Source organism: Pogoniulus pusillus, chromosome 35 (genome assembly GCF_015220805.1).
Source record: "Pogoniulus pusillus isolate bPogPus1 chromosome 35, bPogPus1.pri, whole genome shotgun sequence".
NCBI lineage: Eukaryota > Metazoa > Chordata > Aves > Piciformes > Lybiidae > Pogoniulus > Pogoniulus pusillus.
Window position 1 is genome coordinate 9426070 of NC_087298.1, and position 15833 is coordinate 9441902.

The following is a 15833-nucleotide window of genomic DNA, read 5'->3' on the forward strand; positions in this document are numbered from 1 at the left end:
GATCCATCTCTGTCCCAAGATTCACCATCTGTAGCCAGGATTTCCTCAGGGGAAGGCAGGATTTCCATCAGGGGACTCCCAGTAGGTGCTGTCCCCAAAGCAGCCCAACAACACCCTGGGGCAGAAGCAGTGATGTGAGCAGGAGTTGGATACTCCTCAGCTCTGCCTGCCTCCACCCGGTGTGGGCAGAAAGCAGCATGCATGGGGGCAGAGGTACCAGTGTCCCTGTAAACTCGTGCTCTTCCTCAGCCACCCAACGCCCTGCCAGGCAAACACACCAGGCACACCATTTGCTTACTGTGAACATACCCTCCCGAGGTGACAGAGGTACTTTGTTCAAATCCATTTCTCTACCACCACTTTTCAAAAGGCTGCCTGTGGGGCCATCCGATCTCTTGCTGTGTATTCCAGGTCCTGCCCTAGGTTACACGAGCTGATCAAATCCAGCTCCTACACCTTTGTTTTAATACAGTGGGAATGGCCAACTGCCCCGAGACATCTCACAGCAGGAAACCCTCTTTGCAAACAGCACGTTCACTTCTTTTTGCCATGGGCCTTATTTTAATCCCTTTCTACTTGCCTAAAGTTCAGTTGAAATGAAGGGGGAGAAAAATCTCATAAAAGACCACATTAGTTCTAAAGAGAAATAACATTACTGCTACCAGCACTGACCTGCAGAGTCCTACAGAGAGGCAGCCAGTCTCTGGTTATTAAAGAAAGAGGTTTACTGCCCAAGAGCAATGAGAAAGGATTGTTGTTCTAAATAATGAAAGCCATAAAACATTACCATGTGAAGGGACACAGGGACACTATCCCCCACTGCCTGTCTCCTTCACAGGCAGCCAGGATCAGGGACGTCAGGTACTGTCAGGATGTGACAGCACAAATAATCTAACCTGGACCTTGTGGACTGCAGCCAAGGCTCCGAGGACAGAGAGAAATAAGCATGGAGGGGCAGTCCATTCTCTCCTCATCAAACTTCAGGGCTGGATTTTGAGCAATGGAGGCAGCAACTGTCCAGCTGCAGCAGCAGCATGACACAGGCAGCAGCTCCACAGAGTGACTGTCAGGATGGCCCAGGAGCCCAGGCTTGATGTTCTCTCAAGAGCAGAGAGACTCTGCTAAGGTTACAAGGAAAGAAAAAATGTGGGGCCTGTCTACACGGAATTATTCTGGATTAAGCCTTGTGTGTTTCAACTCACACACTCTCATTCCACAACTGCCCTCTTGGGAAAGCAAGTCCTCAAAAGGGACAGCACCATCAGTTACACTTTCAGAACCTCACCTGCCTGAAATTACCCAGCTGCTGCTCCGGTGGCTTTATGGGGAACGCCTACCTAGTGTTTTTGAAGGACAGAAGCAGAGAGAGAACCTGGCTAGCTGTAGAGGGATGGAGCAAACACAAAATGTACCACTGTAACATGGTGGAAAATACAAAGACCCTTTCTTACATCTCCTGCTGTTCCACTCTGAGAGCATGAGCAGACTGGGGAATTCTGAAGGAAGTCCAGGCATTAGGCTGAAGATGTGCCATTAACACCACCTGCAGAGCTGGCTTCTGCAAGGCGAATGCCTCCCCACTGTCAGAGGGATCTGATCTCCCAAATTGCAGGTTTGACTCCGAGACACATCTCCCAGGCAGGAAACATTCCCCACGATGGCTTTTCAAAGGCTGACGGTTTTTGCCTCTGACCAGCTGGGAACAGGGTCTTTAGGGCAGCCCTCACCCTCTCAACAGCACACATCCACTGCTGGGGGTCCACCGCGCACAAACGCAGCGGAACAGAGCCCGAGAGCCACGCACAGCGCAGACAGAGTGTAAATCTGCCTCCAGCCTGGGGATTAGCTTCGCTTATGAATGAGAACAAAGTGGACAACTCCACCACACTGATCTGCAGCATCAGATGGGAGACGGCTTTTAGCAGTCGCAGATGGGGAGCACGTCACACGCCGACCTCTGCCAGCTTCACCACGGGCAGCAAAATCAGGTGCTGGGAGCTCTGCTTTGCGCAGCCTGCCCCACCCGAGGCTTGGGGCCCTGCTGCTGGTCACAAACTCGGACTATGCTCTCTGTAGAGCCCAAACTGGTCCAAAGGCTGCATTTCTCATGCAGTAGATGCAAACCCTGCTCTCATACACAGCAGCTCTCCCCTAAGCCCTCTCACTGCCTCATTAGCAGTGACCCCCTTGCCCAGTGCTGACTTCCAGCTAACCTCCTGACCGCTGCTGGGAGTTCTCATCCATTCCTCCCCAGTGCCTCATCCTGCTTCCATTTCACAATATGAAAGTGATGTTATGGGAATAACCAAGAACACGGACACATGGACGATGCCTCAGCATACAGCTAACATCCTTCTCCACGTTCTGCTAACCTGAACTTTCTCCTGCAACTTTCCAGACACCAGCTACTCATTTATGCCCTGGCCATGGGCTGAAGCAGAGGTGGATCCTCTGCATTCGGGGCTCTCTGAGCAGCAGGGTACTGTGAAAGAACCCTCAGCCCACTCAGGATAGGAAACCGGTGTCACATGTTAGCCTCACTAATGCAACACCTTTGCTGAGCAACACAAAGGACATGTAATTAAACTCATTAATGCCTGCCCTTGTTTTCAGACTGTTCTCAGTTTTAACCGGCAGCAGAATTAATTACACTCCAAAGGACTCTGTCAGCTCATACCAGATTTCAAATGTTGTTTTTGCCAGAGCAAACCTGAAGGATGATTTTAACCCGTGACGTTCACCTGAGCATGGGTATTTGTTTGTTCAACAATGTGCCACTGCAAAGCTCCTCAGTGACAACCTGCAAGTCCAGCACAGTAAAACCACCAACGGCACAGAGGAACTGCAAAAATCACACAAAATGCATCAAAAACAAGAAGCAAAAGGTGATCAGAAATAACTATTCCCTTTTTCACACAAGCAGAATGGCACTACCGTTTCACTTTCAACAGAAACTGGTGCTTCCTGGAAAGGAAAAACTACCTTTTGTCACACCAACCTAAGCCAGCAGGTAGTGTCCTATCTGCGGACATCTGATGCAAACAGCAGCTGCAAATACACCATTCCAACCTGGAATTCACAGCACAGCCCTGAGAGGCAGACAGCCCCACAGCAGCAGTCTCAGAGTGACTACAGACTGTAGAGACCCAAAAAGTAACTGGGGAACCTCTAAGGAGGCAAAGCGAACCCAGGGCATACGATCCTGACCTGCTGCTCCCTGCCACCCGTCACGGGCAGGAGCCCCTGAAGCGCAGGGTACTCCTCAGCTGGATCCCAGACTCTCCAGTGGGAGGAGGGTGGGAATAAAGGGTTTGATTTTTATCACTGAAATTTTGCTTAAGATGAGTCTGAGGCAGAACCTGGGACAAGGAAGGAAAAGCAAGGAAGGGTGTTTCCTCCCCGAGGAAAGAGGACCCTGAAGCCCCCACCACGGCCCTCGGCTTCGGAGCCCGGCTCCGGGCCGCTGCCTCAGGCGGCGACGTCGTTTTAATAAATAATGATGAAAACAAAATTCTTTACACAGAGAATCATGGACAGGCTAAAAATAAACCAGCCGTGTCGAGAAGCGGGCTGGGGCGGGCGGCGGGGTTGGGATAGCACAGCGGAGGGTCGCCAGCAGCCGCAGTGGCCCCTGGCCGGCCCTGGTCCCGGTCCCGCTCTGGGCCTCCTGGCCGTGCCCGGTGTTGCGCAGCAAGGACCCCCCGCCGGCCTTCTCACACCCACGTCCGCAGACACACGTCCGTACACACACGTACACACACCCCCCACACACGCGGAGACCCGCACCCCATCCCCGCACTTACCCGCAGGGCCAGGCTCCTCTCGCCGCCCCGCTTCTCCTCGGCCATGCCGCGCTCCCGCCGGCCGCAGGCGGGCCGCCCCCCGCTCCCTGCCGCCCCGGGCTGGCCCCGGCCCCGCCGCCGCCGCTGCCGCTGCCCCGCCCCGCTCGGGCAGCCGCTGCCGGGGCTGCCGGATTGGCTGCGCTGTAGCTGGGCAGAGCGCCCCGGGCCCGCCGCCCCCGCTCCGCGCTCCCCGGCCGCGGCGCCGAAATAGCCGCACGAGCCCCGGGTTGGGCTTCCGAGGGATGCAGGCGGAGATGGCTCTTCCCCGAAGGCCGGCGGAGCACCGCCTCGCCCTCCCGCCGCCCAGCAGCGCTCCCGGTGCCCGGCGGGGCCGCCGCCCACCCCTCCGCGCTGCCCGCGGTCGCCCAGCTGCTCACCCCTAGCCCAAAGCCCGCCTGTCCCGCGGCCGCTCGCAACCTTCATTTTGTTGTGTTAAAGCTGAGGAGAAGCCAGTTCTCCGGGAGCCTTTATTTCTGCAAAGCCCGCACCACGGCACTTCTTCCCTCCCGGGGGGCTCGCGGCTCTCCCCCAGGCCGGCAGCACCGGGGCGGGAAGGAGGAAGGCAGCCGCCAGCCCGCCCGCTCGGCTCTCTTCGCCCTGGGATGCGCCACGCACATTCCTTTCCCAGTTTGGAAAGCCAAGTCACTGACCTTTGCAGCAGCGCAATCCACAGTAAGGAGTAGCGCCTGCAGCAGCAGCCAGCAGCTCCGGCCTGAGCCATGCCCCGCAGCCGGCTCCCCGCACGCACAGCGCCGAGCGATCCCGCATGGGAGCGGTGCGCACCCGCCGAGCCTCACGGCCCTGCGCCCCTGTCCTGCCGGTTCAGCTCCGGGTTGTGTAAGTGCAGAATCACGAAACACGGTTTCCAGAGCAGCAGGTAAGAGCGAGAGAATGCAAGACGGCGGAGAACGGTGGGGAAGGCTACACAGCATGGTCCAACTGTCCTGACTGCCACCATCCTCACCCAGCCCACGCCGACACGTTCCCAGAGCCAGGCTGCTGCTGTCATCGTGGCGTATTCAAATGCCTCCATTACTCATCAAGAACAAAGTAGGACTATCTAGTAAATGAGAAACCACCACATGGCACTGTCCCCTGCCTGTTATTTATGGCTGCTTCCTTCTCCACTTCTCAAAGTCTACAGTCCATGTCTGCAGCAAAACCATAAATCCTCCAGCTCATGCCAGGCTGCTCCAAATTAGAGGTGAAAGCAGGTCCCCGGGCTGCAAACACCAGTCAGCATTTCAGGAGAAAATGAGAATATAGGTAAATGTCCCTGACTGAAAAGAATCCTCAGGGTTTCCCCACACCAAAGGGGAAGGAAGCAGGTCCCAGAATGGGAGATCGACAGATCCTGCCCAAGACAGCAGACATGAGTCTCTCCTCCTCCAGTGACTTGCAAGGTGGATTCCCAGACAGGCTGTCCCTCCAACCAGCACCACCATGAGCAGAACTGACAAATGAGTCAAAATTCATATGTTCTCTGCCCAGTCCTAAAACTCCCTGCACATCGTCACTCACATGCCTTTCCTCCTCACAAAGGAATGCCTGACCCTCTCAACTCCAAAGGACCCAGAAAATGTGAATGATGGGCAGGATTATTGCTGGGCTTGAATAATAATAAGCACTACTTATCACTTAAGGGGGTCCTTGTCTTCCTCACAGGGCAAACCGGTCACCACCGGACTCTGGGGACATCGTCAGCTCGCCAGCCACGCTGGCAGCAGAACGCCCCCAGTCAGTGCATTTCCCACCTCACCTCCTTAGCGAAGCAGAGCCAGACCCTTTCCCCTCGCGGTCTGCAAACGCCGCTCTGGATTTAGTACATTATGCCTCCCCCCACTTCCCCTGCCACTGGTTTGAAGTTTTCTCACCCTTTTCTGGCAGATCCCATGCAGAGAGACAAGCTCGCTGTCCTCGATCTGCTTTTCAGGGCTTCTATAAAGTAGGGCACCAGCATCAACCCAGCGTCAGGTTTTTGATACATGGCTGGAGTAGCCAAAAATAATAGCAGGCAGCTTCAGTCAATCTTTTAGTTCTCAAATCTGCAGCAGCAGCACAGGGGTCCTTTGTGCAGCGCAGCAAAAATACAGCCCACGTCAGACTGAAATCCTGGTCAGCAATCCACAGCCATCGCCGCCCGGAGCTGGGCTCACCAGCAGCTTGGGGAGCCCTGGCCTTGTGGGGTCCCCTTTCTCACTGCCATCAGTGCTTCGCTCTCCGTCTTTCCTTCAGCATCTTATCTCCCTGACTGCTACCAAACGTTAAGGTCAAGTTACAGTTTTACCAAGCCTTTTATCTTTCTGGCAGGGCACGAAAATGCGGAACCTGAACTTTGGAACGAGCCCTTGCACTTGTAGTGGGTGGAGAGCAGAGAAGACCAGAAGCAGCTGGAGAAGAGAGAACTCAGGTTCTCTCTGCAACCCAGCACTGGAGTGTTTTCTGTTGCACATTCAAACACATCATTAGGACAATCTGGAAGGAAGTACCAAAGCCAGTAAGCATACACTTTTGGCCTGCATGCCAGCAGGAAGCCAGATACACTGGAAACTGGCAGCTCTAGTTGACACAAGGGCCTAGCACAGCTCCTCTACTGCTACCACAGTATCACAGTATCATCAGGGTTGGAAGAGACTTCACAGATCATCAAGTCCAACCCTTTACCACAGAGCTCAAGGCCAGACCATGGCACCAAGTGCCACGTCCAACCTTGCCTTGAACAGCCCCAGGGACGGCGACTCCACCACCTCCCCGGGCAGCCCATTCCAGATGACAGGGAAGAAGATCAGCAAGATACAGCAAAAGAGCTCTTCTTGCTGGGAACTGCCCAGTTGAATTTCCCTTGTCCCAAACCTGAAGTTCCAGATGGTTGGTCTGAGCATGTCTAGCACACAGGCCAGTCACCAGTGATGATGTAACATATGAACTTAGAGCCCCTGGGTACTCTGTGGCACTGTCCTGGTGCACATTCATTCTCTACAAGTGACAGATATGCTTCCCAAAAGCAACATGTGCTCCTTCTCCAACAAACTGTCTCAGCGATCACACTGCACTTGGGTTGGTGTCTAAAACACACAAGCTTCTTGGGGTACAGGTCTATAACACACAGATCATTCATTTCCACCAGCCCCTTCCCCATGGCCTCTGGACTGGGTCTCCTCGTGTAGCTCAGGAGGTGCAGAAGTGAAATCTCAGCAGACCAGGGCCTTGGGGCACTCTCCAGGGAGTGCCAGCAATGAAGAAATCTCACTGAGTTGACTCAGTGTTTAAATACTACTGCAGTGACTGTTGCTGCCACCTAAATGAAGTCTGTATGTCAAAGTCCCAGCCAACTTTATTGCAAACCAAGGTTTTCCCCAGCTTCCTCAAAGCAAGCTTATACCTCATTCCTCACCTGCACAAGGTGATGTTTCCCTGCAGACTGTTGTTCTCCCCACGGGTGGCCTGTTCAGAACGTGATATGCAGGTGTACAACATGGTCAGAGCCATTATCACACTGGCATCCTCCCTGTGGTGTGGGATCTCTACCCCTTCTTCATGTTTGCACCTCCTGCTATTTATGGGATCCTAGACCCACTCAATTCCCTGGTTAAAGAAACAGCATTTATGAAAGCAAAGGCACTGTGCATTGTCAGAGGTCAGGTAAAAGAGTACCTTCAATTAAAGTCATTAAAGTAAATTTTCCATTCACAGTTAGTGATTATTCTTTGTACTGTCTGTAGTCCTCTTTTCCTGGGTCACTTTTTCTCCTTCTGTCCCTGCCAAGACTGGCTTAGTCTGTTTCCCCAGCTGGCCAGGGGAGGATGGTCAGACACAGCTTTGCCTCTGGCCCTCTGACCTTTCCAAACTCCTACTGTGTTTACTTTTTTGAGCTATTAAACCTAGGTATCTCTCACATTTTATTGACTGTGAAACCAGGGCTTTATGGCCACCCTTGTCTATCACTGGGAGAAAATGAATTCCCCAACAACCCTTAAGAACTCAAAGCAGAGAGAGGACTGTGATTACCCAGATTTAATCCAAACTTACAGTTAAAATCAAAATGCCTGTTGATGTCCTAAAAAGCACTTATTGTACAAATTCTAATCAGCATAATTGACATTAAAGCTGTGTAATGGCACAACAGGCTGGCTGTTACTGGGCTACTGCTCAAGAGCTGGGGGTGGGCTTTGTCACTCAAGGGATGTACATCAGCCTATGGCACTATCAAACAACGCACAGATTTCATTAGATACCACTGAACTGATTGGCAGGACTCCCAGTGTTGCCCCATCACAGTGCCCACTCACAAAGTAGCCTCTGGTCACTGGAGAACCTCAGCTCAGCAGCCCCTTGGCACCTTGACTACATCGGGGCTTGGTTTGTCCTTCAGTTCCATTTCAGCAGAAAGATAATGGAAGGCTGAAGAGCAGGAGAATCTGCCAGGCCTTGTGGCCTGCAGGAGCAACAGCTAGAGTAAACCAAGAGATTATTCAAAGAGTTCTTCACCTGCTTTCTTAACACGTGCTTGGTGCTCACAAAAGCTGAGCTGCAGCACCGTAGAGCTGACATCTCTGGCGCTTCCAAAAGATCAGGCACTGTAGGAAATAGTGTTTGCACAGAAAGAATATTTAACCTCTGGCTGGTGCAGCCTTCTACACTGTGTTTCAGAGTGGCTAGATGGTGGATCTGGAGCCACGAATTTCTCTTTCTGCTTGTAATTAGCTCTTCACCTCTCTGCTGTCCCGAGCAAGTGTTAGATTTTCCTCCAGGAACGTAATCCCGATGCCTAGGAACCTGCCTGCACTGAGATGCACTCATCCTTCCTGGAGGGTTTATTTGAAATGTAACACGAGCAGCAGACTTCTGTAAACCTTTTGCTGAGGACCCGTTCCTGCAAACATTCAGCATCATTCCGTGCTATTAGTCTCGCTTCAGAGACACCACTTAACATTCAGCCACAACTGGAGCCAAGATGCATTTGCAGGAGTCAAGTTCTGAATTTCTAATCTAAACTACACAGAGGTACTAATGGAGTAGAACTTTGAGCCTGACAAACACAAATCCATGTTTTAGCATCTAAACTACATTTCATTTTGATTTGTCCTTCTGTCTAACACTACTGGCACATACAAGAGCTTCAGTTTCATAGGTAATAGCTGACTTCAGAGACTGAACAATGTTCTTAAACAAAATGATATTTTTAAAACCCAACACTCAAGTAATGAAAAGTTTATAATCGGAATAGGGTCAGAGAAAGGATCTTTTGCTGCTGCTGAACTCTTTCTTGAAAGAAAAAAAAAGAAGTAGAAGAAAAGCTCAAAGCATTTTAAAGTTTGTTTTGACTGTGTGTTTTATCCAGAGATAGTGCCAGGATATAAAGCTAATGTCTTCCAATTGCTATCTGCCTTCTAGCCAGATAGATTTTAGTGTCTTTTAGGGATATAAAGCACATCCTTCTCATGGGAACCTTCTTTTCAGATGGAATGAGAGATTCACACTAATGAAGCTGGTGATTTTTCTATGGCTTTCAGAGCTGTATGTGGAGGGAATCCATCCCAGGGAGCACACACACTGTCTATCCCCTGCTCTCCTCTGCCTCTGGTATGTTACAGCACACAGAAGCCCTTGGAAGACAGTAATTCTGTACACAGCACCTGAGCATACGTGGAAGAGGTTAAGATGAAATCAGAAAGCGCTGAGGGGTGTTGAAGGCAGACCCAGTGCTGAGCAGGTGCCTGCTCCCAGCCCATCAGCACTGTCCCCAGGGTTGTCTTGCAGGCACAGATGCTGGAAGTGGCTACAAGCCCCTTTCTCTTGATAGCCTGGGGCTTTGCCTTCCAGGGTGCTCTCCTCAGCCAGCTACCAACAGAAATCAGTAATGCTGACACAGGAGCCACAGCACCTCCACAAGCAGCCACATTCACACTGAAAAGCATCCCCAGATCCCCAAGCACTAAGATGTGTCTGCAGAATCTGTGCAGTGATGCCTGGCAGAATGGGACCTGAGGCAAAGCCATCAGCACTGGAGAGTGTGCAAATCCTGTCTTCAGTCCCCATCTACCCCCACAACGTACAGGTAGGAAAAGGAAAGGTATTTTTAAAGGTCATCTCAGTGTTCTTTACTGGTCTCTCCATATGTCTTTTCTGACTCAGACAACAGCCCACTTCCAGGAATGATCTGTTTTTCCTGGAGCAGTGTCTTCTGCACTGAGCCTTATGTCAGTCCCAGGGACCCTGCTGGGACCCCCCACCCCCTTTCTGTCCAGGCTGGGTCTTACCCTTCCAGACTCCTTGACCAGAAATTAAACTTTGCAATACTGGGCTACTCTGCATCACTTCTCCAGCTCACTTCTTAAAGTGTATCATTATTGCACGCTTCATGCAATGTCAGGAGCAGCTACTTCCAGAGCCGATGCAAAAATTGTTATTAAAACTTAAAAACTGTGAAGAACTCTTTAAAAGTCCAAATCCTGGCACTGCCCTAAATTAAATTACAGCCACAGTCTGCCAGAGGTACATGGATAAGCACAGAGCCAAGCTTGCATGCAGCCCTTATCCACAACCCACACCTGCTGCTCCCTTCTGCAAGTTTAACTAATGAACACAGTGTACAGCCCAGAGGATTTAAGATATGGAAAAGGTCAGAGTGAAGACTCTGGAGTGAAGAACGGGGTTCATAAATGACAGCCCCATTTTAAACTGAAAATTAATTTTTTTCCCAATAAATTAGGGCAAGTGAAGCTCTCCTCCACCTCAGACAATGCAGCTCTCCCTGGGTATAGAGTGCTGGCGGGAGGAGGAGGGCATGTGCACGCAGGAATCAATGCTAATTCCCTCAAAAATTAATCTCTGAAAATTAATTCAATGCAATAGTAATGATTCCATATAAATCTCTGTGTAGCAAGAGCTGATAAACTGTCACACTGATACCTGAAGTCAGTCCTGCCAGAAAAAAAGAAGGCTTCGTGGTTGCTTTTTTCACAGAGGGTTGGTGCAGTCACTCTGCCACTCTGGACCTCAGTTTCCCAGCCGTGGGTACAGGCTGTGCCTTCAGTGAATCTGGGAAAGCTGCTGGGGTTTGCCCAGAGCTAATTATGGTGACACAGGACTGATAGGATGCAGCTTCCTGAAGATGGAAACACTGCCTGTTCTGCTTTAAATGAGAGTCATGGTTTGTGATTTCAAAGCACAGGCAGGATGGCACTCTCCAGGGAAGGGAGGGACAGGCTCTTATCAAAGCCGTGCGAAGTGCATTGGACTCTGGGTGTGTTTGTGAATGAGGATGTGCCCGTACAGAGTGTGCCTCCCGGCACCTGTGGCAAGCTGGCCACCGTGCCGACGAGCTTCGCAAACCTAAATCAGACCTCGGAAGTCCCAAGTCTCTCAGCCTGGCTCAGTAACATGTTAATTAAAGGCAGATGATGAGCGGCTTGTCAGCTTTGCTGCTGACCGTTCACTCGAGAGCTGCAGACCTCCAGCCGCACCTTGGCTCACTCTCAGCCCTGTCAGCATTGCTGCTGAGCTGCAGGGGTTGTGTTGCCTCTGCCTCCCTGAAGGACAATCCCTTGTCCTTGGATCCAGCCCTCGCCTCTGCACAGGTCCTAGGAAGGGGCACTCTGAGCCAGGCTGCCAGTCTGAGGGAAAAGGGGCTGCAGAGTTCCTGCTGCAAACACCAGAGTACAGTCCTGAGCTGCCTTCTCTGAGATCATCTCCAATTCACCCTCTAGCCTCGAGAGCAGACAGGGTGCTGGGATCTCACACACAGCTTCCCTGTGAGGGATGAAAGCTCACCTCTATATTTGGTCTTGCCTCTCTTTTTAAAGGCTTGTCTGTGATAACAACAGATAACAAGTTTAGAAATCCCTGTCATTACCAACGCACAAGCTTCAAACAGAGAGGTCAGCCAATGTTTGTTTTTCTAACATTTGATCACTTCTTTTTCTCAGAGAGATTAAATTAGACCCAGTCAATCTTTCTGACTAGAAACACTTTTACAACCTTTTGAATGGGACATGAAGAGAATTCTGAAGGAGCAAATCTGTCTGATACGAGAACATCTCCATCCTCAAGCTACCACACAAGGAATTAGAGGGGATTGACCAAAAGCTTCACACTCCAGGAAGGGCATCGAGGCAAGAACAGGGGCAGGTCTGAGCCCTGGATCAGTAGCTTTACAGAAGAAACAATTTCCTTCTGTAACCAAGTTACTTTGAACCAATCTGGTTAGACAGATGCAAAACACTGACACAAATGCACTGAAACTGGTTTGATCCTTGCCTGAACAGGATTAACTTGCCTCAGTTATTAACCAAATTAAACTCCAGCTTATTTTACACTGAGAGCTGTGTTGAGCACGATTTTAACAGAGCATCTGGGAAGGTTTCCCTGAGCAGTAGGAGTTTGGGGGTCATTGCACAGCTCCTTACAACCTGGCTTGGCCTTAGTTACTCTGCTGAGGTAGATGTGTGCCTGCCTCACCTGCAATTTCACTCCATTCTTAATGTGCAAACCTACACTCCAGGCCATTACCCTGCACTGATCACAGGGAGTTAAAACCTTTCAGATACTCACTACACCAAAAGCCTTAGCTGATGTAAACAGACCAAGTTAAAATAAACACAGTTGCATGGACTCATCTCTTCCTGCAGTCCTAGCCTGGGTTCCTTGCACACAGTCCTGGCTCTTGCCTCTGCCACTCACTGTCACTGGCTTTGCGCTGTGGTTCCCCAGTTCTGAAGGGCTGAATGTGCACAACAGAAAACAAAACTTCTTAGCTTACTTCCTTCTGAGAAAATCCAGAACGTTTTGATCTGGAAAGTTAGGAGTCTGATTCTGTTCTTGCATTTAAGTTCTTAAAACACTCATCTGCACGAGTATTTTTCGTCCCCTGCTGGAACACAAAAGAGTCCCCGAGGAAGGAAGAACCAACAGCCCTCTCTGCCCCACTCCCCATCCTCTGAACTGCCACTGTGCCAGTGCCACTAAACCACTTTTTCTTATGCTGACAGATGCTAAGCTTAGGTCAAATCCCTGGGAATAGAGGGGGCCAGCACATGTTCTCATTAACAAAATTGCAGTCTGCTCCGAGCTGATGAGCCTGCCCTGGATTTACACCATCCCAGCTGAACCTGGACTCAGTTCTGGAGGGGTGTGTGGCCCTGGGCACTCGAGTCTGATGGCTCTGTGCCTTCTCTGATGACAAATTAGATGAGGGAAATGAAAAGCTACAGTATGATGGGCTGTAGAGTCCCCACCAGAGGAAGGTCAGCGGCGCACTGGGGAGGTTTCACCAGCTGGGGGTTGTGAAGGTGCCGGCTCCCACCGGCTGGCAGTTAGCAGTGATTGACTCTGTTAGCACCGGCTGTAAATCAGTAAATCAAAACCCGCTCCGCTCGGGGAGGCAGCTGACAGATTTGTAGGTTTAAGTGACTATAAAGACCAACCCACTTGAACGAGCATGACCTGGAGAGCTGAGCTGCCCATGGTAGAGGCTGCTGACAGCGCTGCAGCAACCACCAGTGTGGCAGATCTCCTTGCCTGGCAGTGACTGTGCCTACTGAGCACCTACCATCACACCAGGCATGCAGGCAATGGATCCCAGACAGTCAAGATCTGAACTAGGGCATGGTTCAGCCAGCATGACCCAAAGCACCAGGCTGGGGTCCAGCTCTGCAAATTCCTTCCCAACATCCATCGTTTTGCTCTGTTCCCAGCCTCCAGCCTGCCTCCTCTCCTCACTCCCTACACATCTTTTCCTACCCAGCACTCAAACAGATGGGAACACCAGCAGACAGCTTGGAAGAAAACCAAGCTGCTAGAAACCTAGTGCTGCCCAAGAAGGTGGGTCCTGCAGCATCTCCAGTGCAGGGATGGGCAGCCAAGTAACAGGCTTGGACTGTGTGCTGGAGCCTGCTCTTAGCTCCCAGAAGAGGTGGCCAGCACTGGAGCAAAGAAGCCAGAGAGAATAGTGGGTGGTGCACCTGGGTGGGCACCACATAGACAGTGCCTGGCACCTCCCAGCCCGGTGCCAGTGACTGAGGATGACTCACCTTGCTCTGGTGGCAGGAGCCAGCTGGCAGCTGGGCCACCTCTTCTTCCTGCCAGCCTTGTAAGAGCGAGCCTGCATCTCTTTATATACCATCTCAGTGGAGCAAAACTGAAAGCAGCAGGTTAGCTCCTAAACGAGCAACAGCACTGCAAACACTGTGAGGCAAAGTCCATCCCAGCCCAACCAGTCCCAGCTGCTTCCCACTTGCCATCACAAACGAGCTGTAAGCCACTGTGGTCACCAGTCCTACGCCAGTGGCATTTAAACCTGAAACACTTCATAAAAACAACTGGACCTGCTAAGAAAGTACCTGCTGGGTGGCCCTAGACTCATACTGTCTCTCCTTTCCAGGACAGGACCATCTCCAGAGGTCTGATACAGGGCTGGAGGCAGAACAGGATTCATCCAGGGGACACAGAGGCACAGCCAAACGCTGGTGATTCAGCTGAAGCTCCCAAACCAGTTCAGTGACAGGGGAGCTTTTTTCAGCAAGAGCTGCATCACCTCCCCCACCCAGGAGCCCAGCCACTGACCCCTGGACAGGTGTCCCCTGCCCAGGTTGCTAGGGAGGCGGGCAGAGGCCATGTCGGGCTGCAAGGGTTCTCCTGCAAGTCTCTGGGGAAGCTGAAGCAGTGCCACTTCTCGAGTGCTCCTCACAAGCAGCAGCTGGCCTTCTCAGTCCATACTGCCTCCACAAACAAAAAGCTGTTTCCTGCATCAGCCTCCCAGTATCACTCATCTTTGCCTGCACTGTGTTTGCAGCTCTCCCTTTCTGACTTCATCTTCCAGACCAGAACAATTGCTGCTAGCTTCCAAAACCCAGACACACACACAGAGACTCTGGGCCATGGTCTCACTGGGGGTGATCATGTGGAGCATGACTCAGTCCAGGCCCTGGCTGGAAGCTGTGCGCATGCCTGGGGTGCCAGGGCTGCCTCTCCATTAGGAAATCATCAGCTTGTCAACAGGAGTTACAGGAACAGACCTTGGCTGCTGGTGAGTGACTGAGCACGTTCTGTAACTAAGTCACTCCATAACCTCCAGCCATATCTCGTTTACAGAGCACCAGGGTGACAGAGCAGGCTGCTGGGCTGAGTTGGTATCAGAGGGGTGGGACAGAGCTGTGACACCTTGCTGGCTTCTGATCAATGGAAATAATTGCCAAGTGAGAAAAACATTCCACCATTTCTTCACCTCTCCTCTGGACACCTGAGAAATGCACAGGTGATGACGACTCGGAGGATGATGTGAAGGTAGTAGAAGCCAGTCTGCCCTGGCACAGAGGAATGGGTTAAATGCTCTGTGCTCTCCAGCCTATATGCTGCTGCAAGAACCAGCTGCACCAGCAGCTGCTGTGCTGCACATAGGCAGCTCAGGAAAAGCTGCCAAGCACCTTCTCTCTGAAGTGCCCACAGAGCACACATCCATGTTTACAAGCGGTGGGGTAATAACTTAGATTTTCTGGTTGGTTGGTTGGTTTTGGTTGGTTTTGTTATAAGGAGACCTGGTCTGGTGGGAAGTGTTGTCCCAGTCCCTGGGCCACAGATGGTTTCAGTTCAGGCTGGTAGCAGCTTGTGCATCTCACAGTGGCTCACTGGCAGCAGACTGCAGCTCTGACCTGATGAGTTCAACTCCAAGAGGGAGAGCAAGGGCCTGACCCTGCTCTCGTGCCTGCCCTGATGTGGCTGACCCCATGGGAGGATGGTGCCAGGGCAAACAGCAGTTTTTTGGTCATAAGCACAGGGTTACACTTGTGAGGCAGGATGCAGCTCTCTGAGCAGCCTCATCCCTTGGACAAAGCACGTTTCCCTAAGCAGACACATTCCTGCCAGGGTTGAATTAACAACACTCTTTAGCAAAGCTGCTTGGGAAGATGAATCATTTTACTCCCCTTCTGTTTTTATTTTAATAACAGCCAATGTAATTGTCTTGACAAAAGGAAAACAGAGCTGGAAGGATGC

At 51.5% G+C, this 15833-nt stretch overlaps 1 protein-coding gene across 16 annotated transcripts in view; it reads right to left on the reverse strand.

Annotated features, from left to right (window-relative positions):
* DAB2IP (DAB2 interacting protein) overlaps positions 1 to 15833 on the reverse strand; it is a 215612-nt gene that overhangs the window by 50166 nt on the left and 149613 nt on the right. The window contains exon 1 of one of the 16 annotated variants that reach the window (XM_064171636.1): positions 4493 to 4584. The exons of 14 other annotated variants lie outside the window; for them this stretch is intronic. In XM_064171636.1, coding sequence (XP_064027706.1) covers positions 4493 to 4563 — 71 coding nt within the window. In that variant the 5' untranslated portion in view covers positions 4564 to 4584. Of the gene's footprint in view, positions 1 to 3803; positions 3904 to 4492; positions 4585 to 15833 lie in introns of those variants that run through there. One more of the 16 variants, XM_064171638.1, reaches the window with a different exon arrangement.